This window comes from Martes martes, assembly GCF_963455335.1.
Source record: "Martes martes genome assembly, chromosome: 15".
In the NCBI taxonomy this organism is placed as follows: Eukaryota; Metazoa; Chordata; class Mammalia; order Carnivora; family Mustelidae; genus Martes; species Martes martes.
Genome location: NC_137903.1, coordinates 33773668 through 33787895, shown reverse-complemented (window position 1 = coordinate 33787895; position 14228 = coordinate 33773668). Strand labels below are relative to the sequence as shown.

Sequence of the window (14228 nt, the reverse complement as noted above, 5' to 3'; positions counted from 1 at the left end):
ACCAATTCAACATTTGTCATTAATTTTCCCAACAATCCATGGAGGGAAAGATACTCACTTTTGAGATGGGTAAACAGACACACACACAGACACACAGGTACAAGCATTAAACTACGTGGTTATTGGCAGAGCCAGAACTAGGCTTTCTTCCCACCCCATTTGATGGGCAACCAAGCCTTATGTTCTCTAATCCATCCACTGGATTCCTAGGTTGGAGCTTCTTGAAAGAAATCTTGGGGCCAGGGGGTTGGCCTACTGAGTTCCTCAACAAAAGACAAGGAGGGGATGGGTTTGCAGACCATAAGGGAAAGAATGGAGGGAGTTTGGGAGAGGGAAAGCCTTAAGACAGAGAGAAGCTTTTTAAGGGGGTTGCCTAGAGATGGCATGACTCTGGTGATTATTCCAAGACTGCATTACTCTAGGGGATAGAGAGTGACAGAAGAGAGGAAGACCCATTAAAAAGGAAATAAAGGTACTTCCTCTCCTATAGTTTAGATCTCTGTGATATTTATTCAGATAGAATTTGATATTTTAATATTTTATTTAACATGTTACAAACATGGCCTTGTATTCTCATGTGGCTTTAGTTTTTTTTTTCACAATTTTTTATTTATAATGATTATGGTATGTGAAATGCATCTAGCATTTATCCTGTTGTAATTCATTTAATTGCTTTCCACTTTTCCCTCCTATAAATAGTACCATATTAGACACTTGGTGCATGCAAGCTTTTCCTTCCTTATTTTCCTAGGGAAAATCTAGTAGTGAGAAATTAGTCACCTGTCCAGAAGGATATTCTTGATGTCATGATGTCATGAGGCTCCAGGATGATTTAGGTTCTGACTTGTCCTCCTTGTTTCTTTATAGCCTCTGGGTTCACAACTATGGAAAACATAACTTCTATTACCACAAATTCAACCTCCCAAGAATTAACTTCAGCTGTTTCTGCAAATGTATCCAACCAGGAAACCACCACACAAAGTCCTCTTGGAGATACCACCCTGCACTCTGTCTCTCAGGACACCAGTGGGACCACAACAGCCATCTCAGGTAAAGTACTTGTCTCAGGCCCCAGAGGGATGCTGCTGGTGCCTGGGTAAAGCATTAGGATATTGGTAGACCACCCCCAGGCCTGCTTTCCCCCACAGATGGAAATACACAAGCCCCATGAAATACGATTTGTGCGTCATGCTTAGGGGACCCTGAAGTAAGTTCCTGATGATTCTCCTATAGTGACAGCTTGCTCTCGGGCAGCTTTGGCAGCTAATCCTGATCAGTCATTCTCCTTGTACTCTGCACTCGTGCTGAGTTCAGGTTAGTGATGAAATAAGGATCAGATGAGGACTCCCTAGAAATCTCTAATCTCTTCAGGTTCAAAGTGCTTTTTGACTTCTTTAGGGTAGATCAGAATCCAGTTCAATGTTAGAATCCCGAAAGAACCTCTAGAAATATTCTCAATTATAGCTGTGGTTCCAACAGCTGGCTTTAAATCAGTTTGGTAAGGGTTAGGACATGAAGTAGCTCTTAACTTCCCAAGTTCCCTTTTCTGGGAAGTCCATGCCAATATCATTCTCTATAAGGTTTTAATTCAAGACGGTGAACTGAGATGTGTGTAGGGGTGGGTGTGTGTGTGTGTGTGTGTGTGTGTGTGTTTATGCAAACATGTGCACATGTACACTTGTGTTTTTGTCCATTTCAGAGACTACAGTCAACATCACATCTACCTCTGAGATCATCCCAGTGTCTGGGACTATGAACTCTACCGTCCAGTCACAGACCTCTTTAGCTATCACAGTAACTTCCATCCCAACCAACTTTTCAACTTCAGCTATGACCTTGCAGTCCAGCCTCTCACCTGGAAATGTTTCAGATCCTCCATACAATAGCACCAGCCTTGTGACATCCCCCACTGAACACTATACATCCTTTTCTCTTACCCCAAGTACCATCAAGGTGGGTGAATTGGGCCAAAAGTGGCAGGTTGCCCCCTCACTTCATATTTATGCAGACCCTCTCTTCCTGTCAATCCTTTTCATCCCAACCAGTGAGATTTGGTTCATGTATCAATTAATAAGGAAAATATGCAGCTTAGGGGAGCCTGGGTGGCTCAGTGGGTTAAGCGTCCAACTCTTGATTTCGGGTCAGGTCATGACCTTGGGACTGTGGGATCGACCCCCATGTTGGGCTCTGTGTTCAGCAAGGAGTTGACTGGAGATTCTCTCTCTCCCTCTCCGTCTGCCCCTCCCCCTCCTCAATGCTCTCTTTCTGTCTCTCTAAATAAATTTTTTTTTTAAAGATAATAGGCAGCTTAAATATTGCTGGAAAGGATAGATGGGGAGGAGAGGAGTAGAGACAGGTAGCTGATCTATACTGTGGGTGTTACATCTCTAGGGAGTAGAAAGTAGGGGGCCATTCTTGGAGGTCTGCTGTGGTTCTTGCTAGTACCCTTGGTCTGGGCTTTGACCAGGGCACCATCTCCCTTTGGGTATATTTGGAAACCATATTCCATTTAATGGGGTGACTTTTCTAAAAATGTTTAGGACAACTACCATTTCCTGCATGTGAGAGGGTTTGACAGTATGCCAGGAATAGAGAAGTCATGAAGAACTGGGCAGACCAAGGATGATGCGCTCAGTGTTGGGGTCCAGGAAGGGGAGAAAACATGGGGGCGTGGAGCCTGAAGGCAGGCATGAGGAACCTGCCTGGGTTTCTGTTTTTAAAGGAACCAGATGAGGAATCTGGAGAGTCCTAGGGGCCAAGAGGAAAAAGAATGTCACCAGGTTCTGCCTGGCCACCCCATTATCTGTTTGCTTACATGGCCTTACTTGCAAGTATATAATCCATTGCAGGGAAAACAGCCCCAGTGGGAAAAGTTTTTCCCTTCTTCCTTTTCTGTACCATCCAAGCTAATGTTTACCAAGACTGCAAATAGCTACTTGCTGGCAAGCCTGGGCTAGTAACACAAGTTTTGATTATCTGATGGGGATGAGAGTGAGACGGAGGAAGGGAGGAATACCATTATATAGCTCTAGTCCCCTAACATCTTTAAATTTCCTTTTTCCTAAAACCCCTTAAAAGAGTACCTCACAGAAATTAAACTGGAAAAGAGGTAGGGGGAGGGAGAATGAGGGGCAAAGATACTGGCTTATTTACTTTGTTTTTGTTTCAATACAGGGAGAAATCAAATGTTCCCAAGTCAAGGAAGTGAAATTGACCCAAGGTATCTGCCTAGAGCTAGATGAGACCTCCAGCTGTGTAAGTCAAACTCCCTTCCATCTCACCCCCATCCCTTCCTCCTCCCTCTTCTCCCACAATCCTTTCTGAACGTTCTTAAGCCTTCTTGGACTGGACAAGACTTTGGTGGGATGGGGAGAATTTAGCTTGGTCAGGCACTTTTCAACACTGAACTTTGGGTTTAGGGAGTAAGAGGCCCCCTCCGGTGGGCAAAGAAGGCAAAAACAATTTTATTTAAATTTAGTTAAACTTTTTCCCTCCTCTTGAGTACATTGAATAAATACATTGTCAGATTTAAGTTTGCTTTTGTGTTAAGAAAGTCTTTGGTGAAATATAAACCAGTAACTTAAAATACCAATTTGTTTATTATTATAATTGACATATAATGTTTTAATCCATATAGAATGTCCTTATGCTGTAATGCTGTATTTTCCATGTAACTGATTTTCCTAACATTTATTGAATAATCCCTTCCCCTTGGAATGCTGTTTTTTTTTTTTTTTAGCTTCTATTAAGTTTTTATATGTACCAGGGCATATTCTTCAGAGGTATTTTATTTGTTTGATTTGTCTTTTTTGCCTATTTAAATTTCTAAAAATTATCATACTTTTATGTTATACTACTTTAAATATCCATCTAGGCAGGCCGTTGCTCACTACACTGTAAAAAAAAATGGATTGTTTGTCTATTCTTTTAGAAAAACTTCAGAAACATCTTATCAAAATAAAAAAAAAACCAAAATTTTAATTGGAGCCACTATAAATCCCTCTATATTTTTCTAGTCTCCTCTTATATTTTTCAGCATATTGACTTTTTAGTTTTTAAAAACTAAAAGCTCTGTTTTTTCCCTGTAGGTTTTATGAACTTTTTAAAGTTATTTATAATATAGATTCCCCATTAACTATTCTAATTGATCACTGGTGGTATATTAGAAAGTTGAGTTCTAAAATTTATCTTGGGCTTAGCCATTTTCTTTAAGTTACTTGTTACTTACAAGAGCTTTCTAGTTGATTCTTTTTTGTTTGTAAGGCCAGCTGTCATGTTACCTACCACAGCAAGTTGTTTTTCTCCTCCCTCTTAGGAGTTACACTTTGTTTCAGTTTCACGTCTTATTGCATTGGTAAGACTACACAGTATGGCATTAACTTTTAATGGTGATAGCAGACGTCCTTGCTTTGTTTCAGTAATCTTTCCTGACAGTTACAATTTCCTCAAGGAAGAATGGAATGACAGGACTCTTCCTATTCACTTGTAGGAAAAAACATTTCCTTGCTGGTTGGGAATCCATTTAAGGGAGCATATATGTGGTGTGTGATTGCATAGATTGGAAAGGACCTGGGTGGACTGTAGTCTGTAGAAAACTTTTGGTTAGTTATTTTGTCCATTCTGACTACCCCTATTTTACCTGTGATTATCAGTTGGGTCATTCTGACTCACAGATCTTTTAAAATTATACCTAAGGTCTTTATTTAGCCTAGAACTTTTAAAAACAATGGGAATTGCAAAGACACAAGTTCACACAATAGACTAACAAATGCAATTTGCAAAATAATGAACTTACACATGAATGTACAATGTACAGGTAATACTGTGTTTCTGATACTGATTTTCAACTCTACTTACTTTTAAAAACTTGCCAAACCCTTTGGTAATTATAGCTTTAAAAAAGTGACTTGTGTGTGTGTGTGTAATGTCCTGGTTAAGCACTTATTTTCCTATGCCAGAATGCTGCTTCTTTGTCCCACCGATTTAGAACTAATTGCCGAGCATTCTAAGGATCTGTCCATTGCTCTTTTTTTTTTTTTTTTTAATATTTATTTATTTATTTATTTGACAGACAGAGATCACAAGCAGGCAGAGAGGCAGGCAGAGAGAGAGGAGGGAGCAGCTCCCTGCGGAGCAGAGAGCCCAATTCGGGGCTCGATCCCAGGACTCTGGGATCATGACCTGAGCCGAAGGCAGAGGCTTTAACCCACTGAGCCACCCAGGTGCCCCTGTCCATTGCGCTTTGAGGTTCACATTTAACTAAGGTCATCATTCAAGACAAGTGCCGGAAACTTACTGCTACTCCAGAAATAACCCCTCTTACTGTGCTGTGGTTGCTTTCTCTCTGTGTTCTTTACTGTCTTGTCCATTCAAGCCACAGCTGAGAAGGTCTGTGCTCCCTTCTGAGATCTGGGGAGGCTCTGTGTAGGGATGAGGAAAGGCAGCAAGCCCTCTGGCATCCTGAGGAAGGCGTCTGCGCCGCTCATGATGAATCAGCTCTACAGTAGCACCTGATCCTGCTACTGGTTCCCTGGTCCCTTTGCCACTGCTGGTTCCCCTTTCTTCCTGAGGGCTCTTCTGCCCCAACCCCTAAGCGGCAGTACCTCCTAAGCTCCCCAAGGTAACTTTTCCCCAGTCAGCAATCCTTGCTTGGAAGCATGGGCCAAAGCTCCCGACTGTGTTTCAGATTCCTTTTCCTTGAGCCCCAGGGCGCTCCTGTCTATGATCAGTCTGTTCCGGGGGCTGTGAGCGGCCTGGTGCCTGCTCCTTTTCCTTGGATTGCATTTGTACTCTTAGCATCAGAGGGCCTCAAGGCACTGGTTCTAACCGTGGGAAACTCAAGTCCTAGTCACAGCCTAATGAGAAGCATGAAGGACTTGAATTCCCGTAGCATCGTGTCCTTGAGTACTTGGGTCACGTTGGCTGCTTCTGCATCGGGGGTAGTGTTGCCCATGACAGAACTACGGATGCCTGTTCTCAGCCCTCCACACGCTCGCTCTGCACTGGGCCACACGGAGGATCTGACCTGGCAGTGCTCACTGTGTGATCAGACAGGCCTATCTTCTGTCCGTGTGTCTGCAGACACTTATTTCTCAAGCCACTCTCCTTTTGCTCCCCAGCCTTCACCTTTAGACAGAAATCACCTCTACCAGCCGGGGGAGGGAAGGCAACCCCATGCTCTTCTCAGGCACCTGCTGCCCCGTCTTCGGGTCCTCATTAGCAGCCTCTGTCACTCCGAGTCTGACTTTCATTCTCTCTGCCACGGCGCCAGGGCAATTAGTTTTTGTGGTTATGGTTTCCCAAATACTTACCAAGACGTGAGATGACTTTGTTCTCTTAGACTATACCTGTTTATCCAGGGGGAATCCACCAAGAAAATTTTTAATGGCGGCAAAGTACACATAACATAAAGCATTCCACCTTACCCATTCATAAGTCCACATACTGTTCAGTGGTATTAGGTGGTATTAAGAGCATTCACATTGTTGTGCCATCTCCAGAACTCTTCATCATCCAGAGCTGAAACTCTCCACACATTAAACCATTTCCCGTCCCCCCACCTCCTAGGTCCTGGCCACCATCATTCTACTTTCCATCTCTATGAATTTGATGACTCTGGGTACCTCACGAGAGGGGAGTCATACAGCCTTTATATTTTTGTGACTGGCTTTTATCACTTAACATCATGTCCTCAAGTGTCAGAATTTCTTCCCTTTCAAGGCTGAATAATATTCCATTGTTTGTATAGACCACATTTTGTGGATCCTTGCATCTACCAAAGAATTCTGAGATTGCTTCCACCTTTTACCACGGTGAATAAAGCTGTTGTGGACGTGGGTGTACAAATATCTCTTTAACACTCTGATTTCATTTCTTTTGGGTAGGTACCCAGAAGTAGAATTGCTGCATTATATGGTAAATCTATTTTTAAGTCTTCTAAGACTCGCCATACTGTTTTCCATAGCAGCTGTGCTGTTTTGCATTCCCACCAACAGAGCACCAGAGTTCCAATATGTCCACATCCTCACCGACATTTATCGTGTTTTTTTATACAGTGACCATCCCAATGAGCAGGAGGTGGTATCTCCTTGGGATTTTGATGGGCATTTCCTGATGATTGGTGATGCTAAACATCTTTTCATGTGCTTCTGGCCATTTGCATATCCTCTTTGGCGAAATCTCTATTCAAGCCATTTGCCCAGGAATTTGTTTTTGAGAACTACCTTTCTTTCTTCCAAGCCACATGTGTTTCTATGCCGAGGCTGTACCTACTCAGCCAGCTCACATCACCCTTATTCTGTCACATTGACTCCATCGAAGGCAGTTTGCTTCCAGCCTCCAGATCATCTCCCCCAGCCCACGCCTTCCTTGCCCTCTGCCCAAACACTAAAGGTCAGTTTCCATGCAGAAAAAAATAACTTACAGATGGAGGACAGATGAAGACAGTCTCTCTCTCTCTCTCTTTTTAAGAATTTTATAAAGGTTTTTTTTTTTTTTATTTATTTGACAGAGCGTGAGAGAGCACAAGCAGGCAGAGTAGCAGAGGGAGAAAGAGATGAAGGCTCCCCACTGAGCAGGGAGCCCGATGTGGGGCTCAATCTCAGGACCTTGGGATCATGACCCTAGCCAAAGGCAGTTCCTTAACCAAGGGAGCCACCCAGGCGTCCCGACAGTGTGTCTCTTGCAGAGAGCCTGAGATCTAGAAACAGCCTAACTCCTTGCCCTTGGCCCGCTGCCCCCTTGTTGTGTGACTTGTAGCAGGCTCTTCACTCTCGTCTCTAAATGAAAACAAGGTTTTGCCTCCAATGTCAAACTCACACCAGAATAAAGTGGGAGAGAGAGAGAGAGAGAGAGAGAGAGAGAATGAGAATTGATTCTAACATCTCAGCACTGGGAAAAACCTTAAGGCTCATTTAGAAAAATACCTGTCCCTCTCCTCCCCACTCCGGTGCTTAGCATGCTTCTTTAACATGTTAGAAGTCTTGGCAGAGTTTGAGGATGCTACCCAGGAAAGGTTAGATGGCTTTATTATTGTCGGTATTATTTTTGCAAAGTACCATGTGTGAGCAGATGTGGCTAGGGGCTCACAAATCTGATTCTCATGAGCAAAATGGCAAAGACTGTGGCTTCCTCCTGCCCACTCTCCCATGGTATCTGCCCACAGCCTCTCTGGGGGGAGGATGTTTATTTCAAGCTTCCGGAGAAGCATTGTGCTTTGTTCAGGATCCACCTGCTCCTCTCTGGGCCCTGACACAATTCACTGATGCCGCTGGACTCCAAAGTGGGAGGCTGGCCGCGGTTATTCCCTTGAATTTAGTCCAAGAAACTAAGCAAAGGGTGGAGGGACCCTGTGTGGAGGCCAAACCAGTTGGGACCTTAAGTTGAACAACAATTCAGTGAGTTCTTTTGTTTGCTTGGTGCTATGCTTAGGGCAGCCTGGGTTCAAAATGATGGAATTATGTAATGTACACCCACTCTCCCAACTAAGGAGCCTTACAGTCTAGCCAGAGTGAAATGACTCTGACAGTAAGGCAGAATATAATCAAACCTCAAAGTGTGGATTCTGAGCGATAGGGTGTGCGTAGTGTTGCTGTTATGAATAGTAACCGTACTATGCGGTTTGTCCAGTGCCCCCTTAGGTTCTACACACTTTGTGGGCCGCTCTTCCTACAACATCTCCTTGGTCACAACTCAGTCTTCAGCTGAGGAAACTCACACTCAGACTAGTTGCATGACTTACAAAGAGCCTAGTCAACAGCAGAGGCAAGGTTGATGCTCAGTCTAGGCAAGATAGGACCACTTCACGGAGGAGGTGGGAGTCTTGAAAGATGGGGAATCCAAGGGAGAAGGCAGTGTCCTTCCATCTTCTCATAGCCAAGGTTGTGAAGGTCACAGGCTCTCACACACTTGGGCTTCCCATGTGGTACCCCACCCCCCACCCCGCCATCCGAAGGTCTTTCCTTACGGCTTCTCTAGCACATTTTCCCCATTCTCCAAGGCGTAATTTCACACATTTCTGCTAACCCCAGACCTGATGTGTGCTCACCCTCCTCTGAATGTCCACTTTAGCGGTCCCTTTGTCGTGGTGCCTACCATGGAACTAGCTCTGTCACCTGTCTCTTTGTGCCTCAGTTTCTTCATCTGTCAAACGGGGAGGATGATAACACCCGTCACAGAGGGTTATCCAAAGCCTAAGTGAGTCAATACGTGGAAAGCACTCAGAGCAGCGCCAGAGACGTAGTAAGCGTCATGTCTGTTCATGGCCCGGCACGCAGACTGAGAGCCCCGACCCTGGGGAGTTCATAGCTGCCCTCCCCCCACCACCACCACCCCACCACACACTCGATACACATGCAGAGATTTTCACACAGCGTCTTACAATCCGGGCTTCACACGTGTCAGAAGAGGTGACTATGGTTGAGGTGCAGCTTCTTAAGATTCTGTGGTTTGAGGAAGTTTGTGCCATTTTGTGTGGCTTTGTCTAGATTGCGCAGGAGCCCTTGTCCCTCTGCCTCTCTCAGGCAGGAGACGTACCTCAACCAGAGACTCCAGAAGCCCGGAGTCACCCAGGGCAGGACTTCCATCCTCCTCATCCAGAAGGCATGGTTGGGGAGGGTGTGGTGCTCACAGGGGAGCAACATAAGGCTCCCCAAAGAGAAAGGGGCCTAGAGAAGGAGGAGACCGTTGATCACATCCAACCGCGCCCAGACTGCCCACGGCAAATGCTCTTTGTAAGAACCAGATTTTTCCAGAAACAGAGGCTCTATGCAAGTACTTCCTTGAAGACCTTTCCTCAGGGGTGAAACAGTAGTGGCCCGAGAATTCATTTTTCTGTGACCTTGGCTCTTGAGGGCCTCCTGAGGCTCCCTCTGGACTCCTCTCTCTGAGACCTGGAGGATAGTTGGCGCCGCTCTCCTGGCCTCATCCGAGCCCAGGGAGCTCCTTCTCAACTCCGTTAATGCCCGCTGAGGGAAGAGAGCTGGGGCCTGGATCCAGTCCCGACTCTGCCTTGCGCGGGAGCAAAGGAGCCTGGGTGTTCCTGCCGCGGGCCGCCGCAGTAGGAAAATACCCAGGCTGCCGTCCAAGCCGCGAGGAGCGGCGCGGCCCCACAAACAGGAAGCGCGGCCCTCGGCGGGGGCTCGGGCGGACGCCCCTCACACGCGCCGGCAGTTTTCCCCGAACAGGAAAGCTGTCGGAGCTGTTCAGGCATTTCCTCCTCGCCATCTGCCATCCGGACGGAGCAGAGAGTCTTGGTTTCGGTTCCTTTCCTGTGCGGGGCGGGGTGGGGGGCGCCCTGACGGAGGCTGCTGGAACCCACCCTGGGACGAGCGAGAACAGGGAGCTGGAAGGGCACAGCCGGTGTTTGCGATTCATCCCCCGCCCGGGACTCAGCTGCCGAAGAAGCACGAGGATGGATCTTCCGGGGGCTGAGTTCCTGGGTCCGAGAGTCAAACCCGCAACCCGGAGAACTCTGTGAACCTCATGGACAACTAGGTTCCGTGCCGCTAATGAGGAAAAGGGGTGGTAGAAAACCCGTTTCAGTCTGACTCGGGCTCTTGGCGAGCCCCCTGGGGGGTGGGAGGGAAGGGCCCGAGGACGCCACTGAATCTGCAGCCAGAGATCTGTACTCTGTTCCTCACTTCCCTGGGGTTTTCCTCCAACATTTGGGGCTGTTGTAACCGTGAAACAAAGGATTTTTCTCTTGGTCAGGAACACACTGTTCATATTTTCTGGTATTGGCAATTTCTTCTGAATTTAATTGGAAATACTATAGGTGTGCAGGGGCGGTCCTTAATAATGTTCCCTAAATTCGTCCCCAGCCCCTTACAGTGCCACCTACGACACTGATACATAGATGTTTTGGTACTGCGAAATTCCGGATGTTTTTTCTTATTATATTTTCCCGTGTATACAGTTCACAGGATTTTTTTTTCTCTAGTTATAATTGTAGGGGGAAGAAAGGGTCCTTCCTCTTTAGAGAGTAACAGTGTGACTTTAATCAGGATTATTGCCTGACACTCCGGATGCAGTTTGGGGTGCGTGAGTAACTTCATCTTCTGCTCGCCATTTCTCTCTGTCTTCCCAGGAGGACTTTAAGAAGGACAACGAAGAGAAACTGATCCAAGTGCTATGCGAGAAGGAGCAGGCTGAGGCCGGGGCTGGGGTGTGTTCCTTGCTTCTGGCCCAGTCTGAGGTGAGCCCTCACTGCCTGCTGCTGGTCTTGGCCAACAGAACAGGTAAGGGGTGCCTCTGTCTTGGGGTCTGGGGAGGGAGTGGGGCTGAAGTTCGAGGTTCCTGAATAGAAATCTAGTATTTGAGCTTAAAGAGCACAGGTGCTAGGGAGAAGAGCTAACTATGGGAGAGGCTCTCCTGAGATGGACCATCCTGGCCATCAGACCATCATCTGGAACATCACAGGAGGGCACAGCTCTTCCAGCTTCTAGGTTCAGCCGCCCCTGTTTCTAATTCTAGAACGTTCCAGTAAGTTCGAGCTTCTGCAAAAGCACCACACTGACCTGGAAAAGGTAAGTTCTCTAAGATGATGGGAATTCTCAGAGGGAGAACTGGGTCAGGGGAATTCACTCGAGTAGGGGAGAAAGCAATTCCCTTTTCTAGACCCGTCTTTCCTATCTCTCCATCCTTCCCTGACGGTCTTTACCTTTCTGTGTCTGAACTAAAATTTTATGGTGCAGCTTAATCAAGAGATGTCAGTCTTAAACCCTGTTTAGAAAAATCCCTGAGGTCAAAGTCTTGTTTTTCTCTACTCTTTGGTCTAGCGTGGGCTCCAGAACTGACATCCCACACCGTGTCTTTTCTGTGTCTGCCCTTCCAGCTGGGGATCCGTGGCTTCACCGAACAAGATGTTGGGAGCCACCAGAGCTATTCCCGCAAGACCCTGATTGCACTGGTCACCTCAGGGATCCTGCTGGCTATCTTGGGAACCACTGGCTATTTCCTGATGAACCGCCGCAGCTGGAGCCCCACAGGAGAAAGGCTGGTCAGTTTGGGGGTCCAGGGCGAAGAAATTGAGGAAGATAGTGGCCTTCTGGGGCAGTCCACAAATGTCATGAAGTGGGGGGAGGAGAAATCCCAGAAAAGGTACTTCTGTGCCCTCACGCATGGACGTGCTTTCACGCACATTACCATGTCAGTGGATGAGGCTGAGTGGTATGGAACATATTAGGGAGGGGGCCCTGAGGGGGTCAGCCCACCTGCTCACTGGGGCAGCGGAGGGCTCCTGTCACCTGTTTCTGATTTTGCCTGGCACAGTTTAGCTGGGTATGACCAGAACAGGCTGCTAAATCAGCCACGCTTATTTGCATGCATATTAAGTGCCCATGGGTCCCATCCAGCTCACAAGAAGGGGACACAGAGTAGGAAAATCTACTCTTGAAGTGTTCTGGACGAGGGAGACAAGGCTGGGGTTTGACTCTTGGCCTCAGCCTGCTCCCTACTCTGGGGAGGTTATCCCAGCCTGGGGACTGCCTGGTTGCTGGCGGGAGCTGGTGATTGAGTCGTGGTGGCACGGTGTGGTGCCTCTCCTCTGTCCTTTCTCCTCTAGGAGCTGGAACCCTGACTGCTCTTCAGGAAGGAAGGAGTCTGCACATGCAGCTGCAACCCCCCTCTGTCCCTCCCCCTACCTTCACCCCACCTCACTCCCCTGCTTACCAGATAATGCTCCTTTATTTATACACTGTCTAGGGCGAAGACCCTTATTACACGGAGAACGGTGGAGGCCAGGGCTATAGCTCAGGCCCTGGGTCCTCCCCTGAGGCTCAGGGAAAGGCCAGTGTGAACCGAGGGGCTCAGGAGAACGGGACCGGCCAGGCCACATCCAGAAACGGCCATTCAACAAGACAACACGTGGTGGCTGACACGGAATTGTGACTCGGCTGGGTGGGGCGAGGCTGGGCAGGGTCTGGGGAAGGAACCCCTCCCTGCACCTGACAACAGGCTGCCTCGATGCTGGAACTATCATCCCTTACATTCTACCCTTTCCTGCCGCATACACCCTTGGAGGCTGTTCCTGGGGCCCCACCCTGCACCAGGCTGAGGGGTTCTTTCCCCCTGGGGGACCGGGAGGTGACCCCTGCCTTTTCCAGGTTCAGCTCACTAAGCCTAGAATCTGATCTACTTTGAGCAAAGGTGTGAGGGGGAAATTCCAAAGTGCAGAGAAGCTACCAGGGTTGAGGGGAGGAGGGGACGATCTTGCATCGTTCACACATGAGCTTCTTCCCTCTCCCTCCTCTTTGCTTTATTAAAAGAACTCCCAGGAGAAGCATGGGCTTTTCTGGGCTACAGTTTTCTCCCAGGAGGCTTTGCCTTTTCCTGTTTCTTCCTCATGTCTGTCTTCTCTAATTTAGGGAAACCAAAGCAACCCAGTGTACCCAGTCCTTTGTAATGATATAACCTGCAAGACTTGTTGTCTTAAACCGTCTCCCTTATGCCCACGCCAAGTCACTGTGGGTTCAGGCACTGGCTTCCCTCCTGCTCTCCAGGCTCCTCTGAGCTCCAGGCTCCTCTGAGCTCCACACCTTCTACTCCCACATCTACGTACAGAAGCCCGCACTGTTTTCTGGCTGAGCCTGGAAGGAGGCTCCAAGTTTTGAACAACGTCTTGTGTCTGTGTTTGGGAGACAGAGTAGGGGTGCATGGACACGTGTATTCCTACTTTGGGGACAAATGAGGGAGAGGGAATGGCTCAGTCCGTCTCTCTCAGGGGCTCACGGAGTCTCATCTTGGGCCTCTGTTTCTCCCTGTGGGTCCGAGTGGACGGGAACATGGGACCAGATCTTTGAGCCAAGCCTTTTGACCTGTGCATCTCTGAGGAAGGCCCTTGCTTGGAGGCTGGGTCCTGGCCTTATCCTCTGGTCTGGATGGCTTCCTCCTTCCTCCCCCTGACTCCTGGGCTGAGCTGTAGACTCAGTCTCCCAGCAGAATCCTTTCTGTCTCTGCTTCCCCCACCCCAGACCCTCACTGCTCTGCACCCCCATGTAGTCAGGTCCCCTCGGCAACTCCAGAGGAAATTCATCACAAGCCGCCGCCTCTGTAGGTGGCCTGGGTTCTTATTTGCATTTTTGTTTTTTTTCCAGAGGGGTGAGCAGGGATCCTGGTTTCAATGACGGTTGGAAATAGAACTTTCCAGAGATAGGAAGATTGGGTGGATTTTATTTCGGAATACAAAATGGTGTGTGTAAATACTGTAATTAAAGTGATACTGAGACACA

The 14228-nt window shown here is 47.6% G+C and overlaps 1 protein-coding gene across 3 annotated transcripts in view; it reads left to right on the top strand.

Annotated features, from left to right (window-relative positions):
* Window positions 1–14228, top strand: part of CD34 (CD34 molecule) — a 23797-nt gene extending 9569 nt beyond the window's left edge. For 2 of the 3 annotated variants that reach the window (XM_080824372.1, XM_080824373.1), the window contains exons 2-8: window positions 868–1050; window positions 1700–1953; window positions 3175–3255; window positions 11087–11237; window positions 11473–11525; window positions 11834–11998; window positions 12563–14228. In XM_080824372.1, the coding sequence (XP_080680498.1) occupies window positions 868–1050; window positions 1700–1953; window positions 3175–3255; window positions 11087–11237; window positions 11473–11525; window positions 11834–11998; window positions 12563–12577 (902 nt within the window). In that variant the 3' untranslated portion in view covers window positions 12578–14228. The remainder of the gene's footprint in view (window positions 1–867; window positions 1051–1699; window positions 1954–3174; window positions 3256–11086; window positions 11238–11472; window positions 11526–11833; window positions 11999–12562) is intronic. The other variant, XM_080824371.1, reaches the window with a different exon arrangement.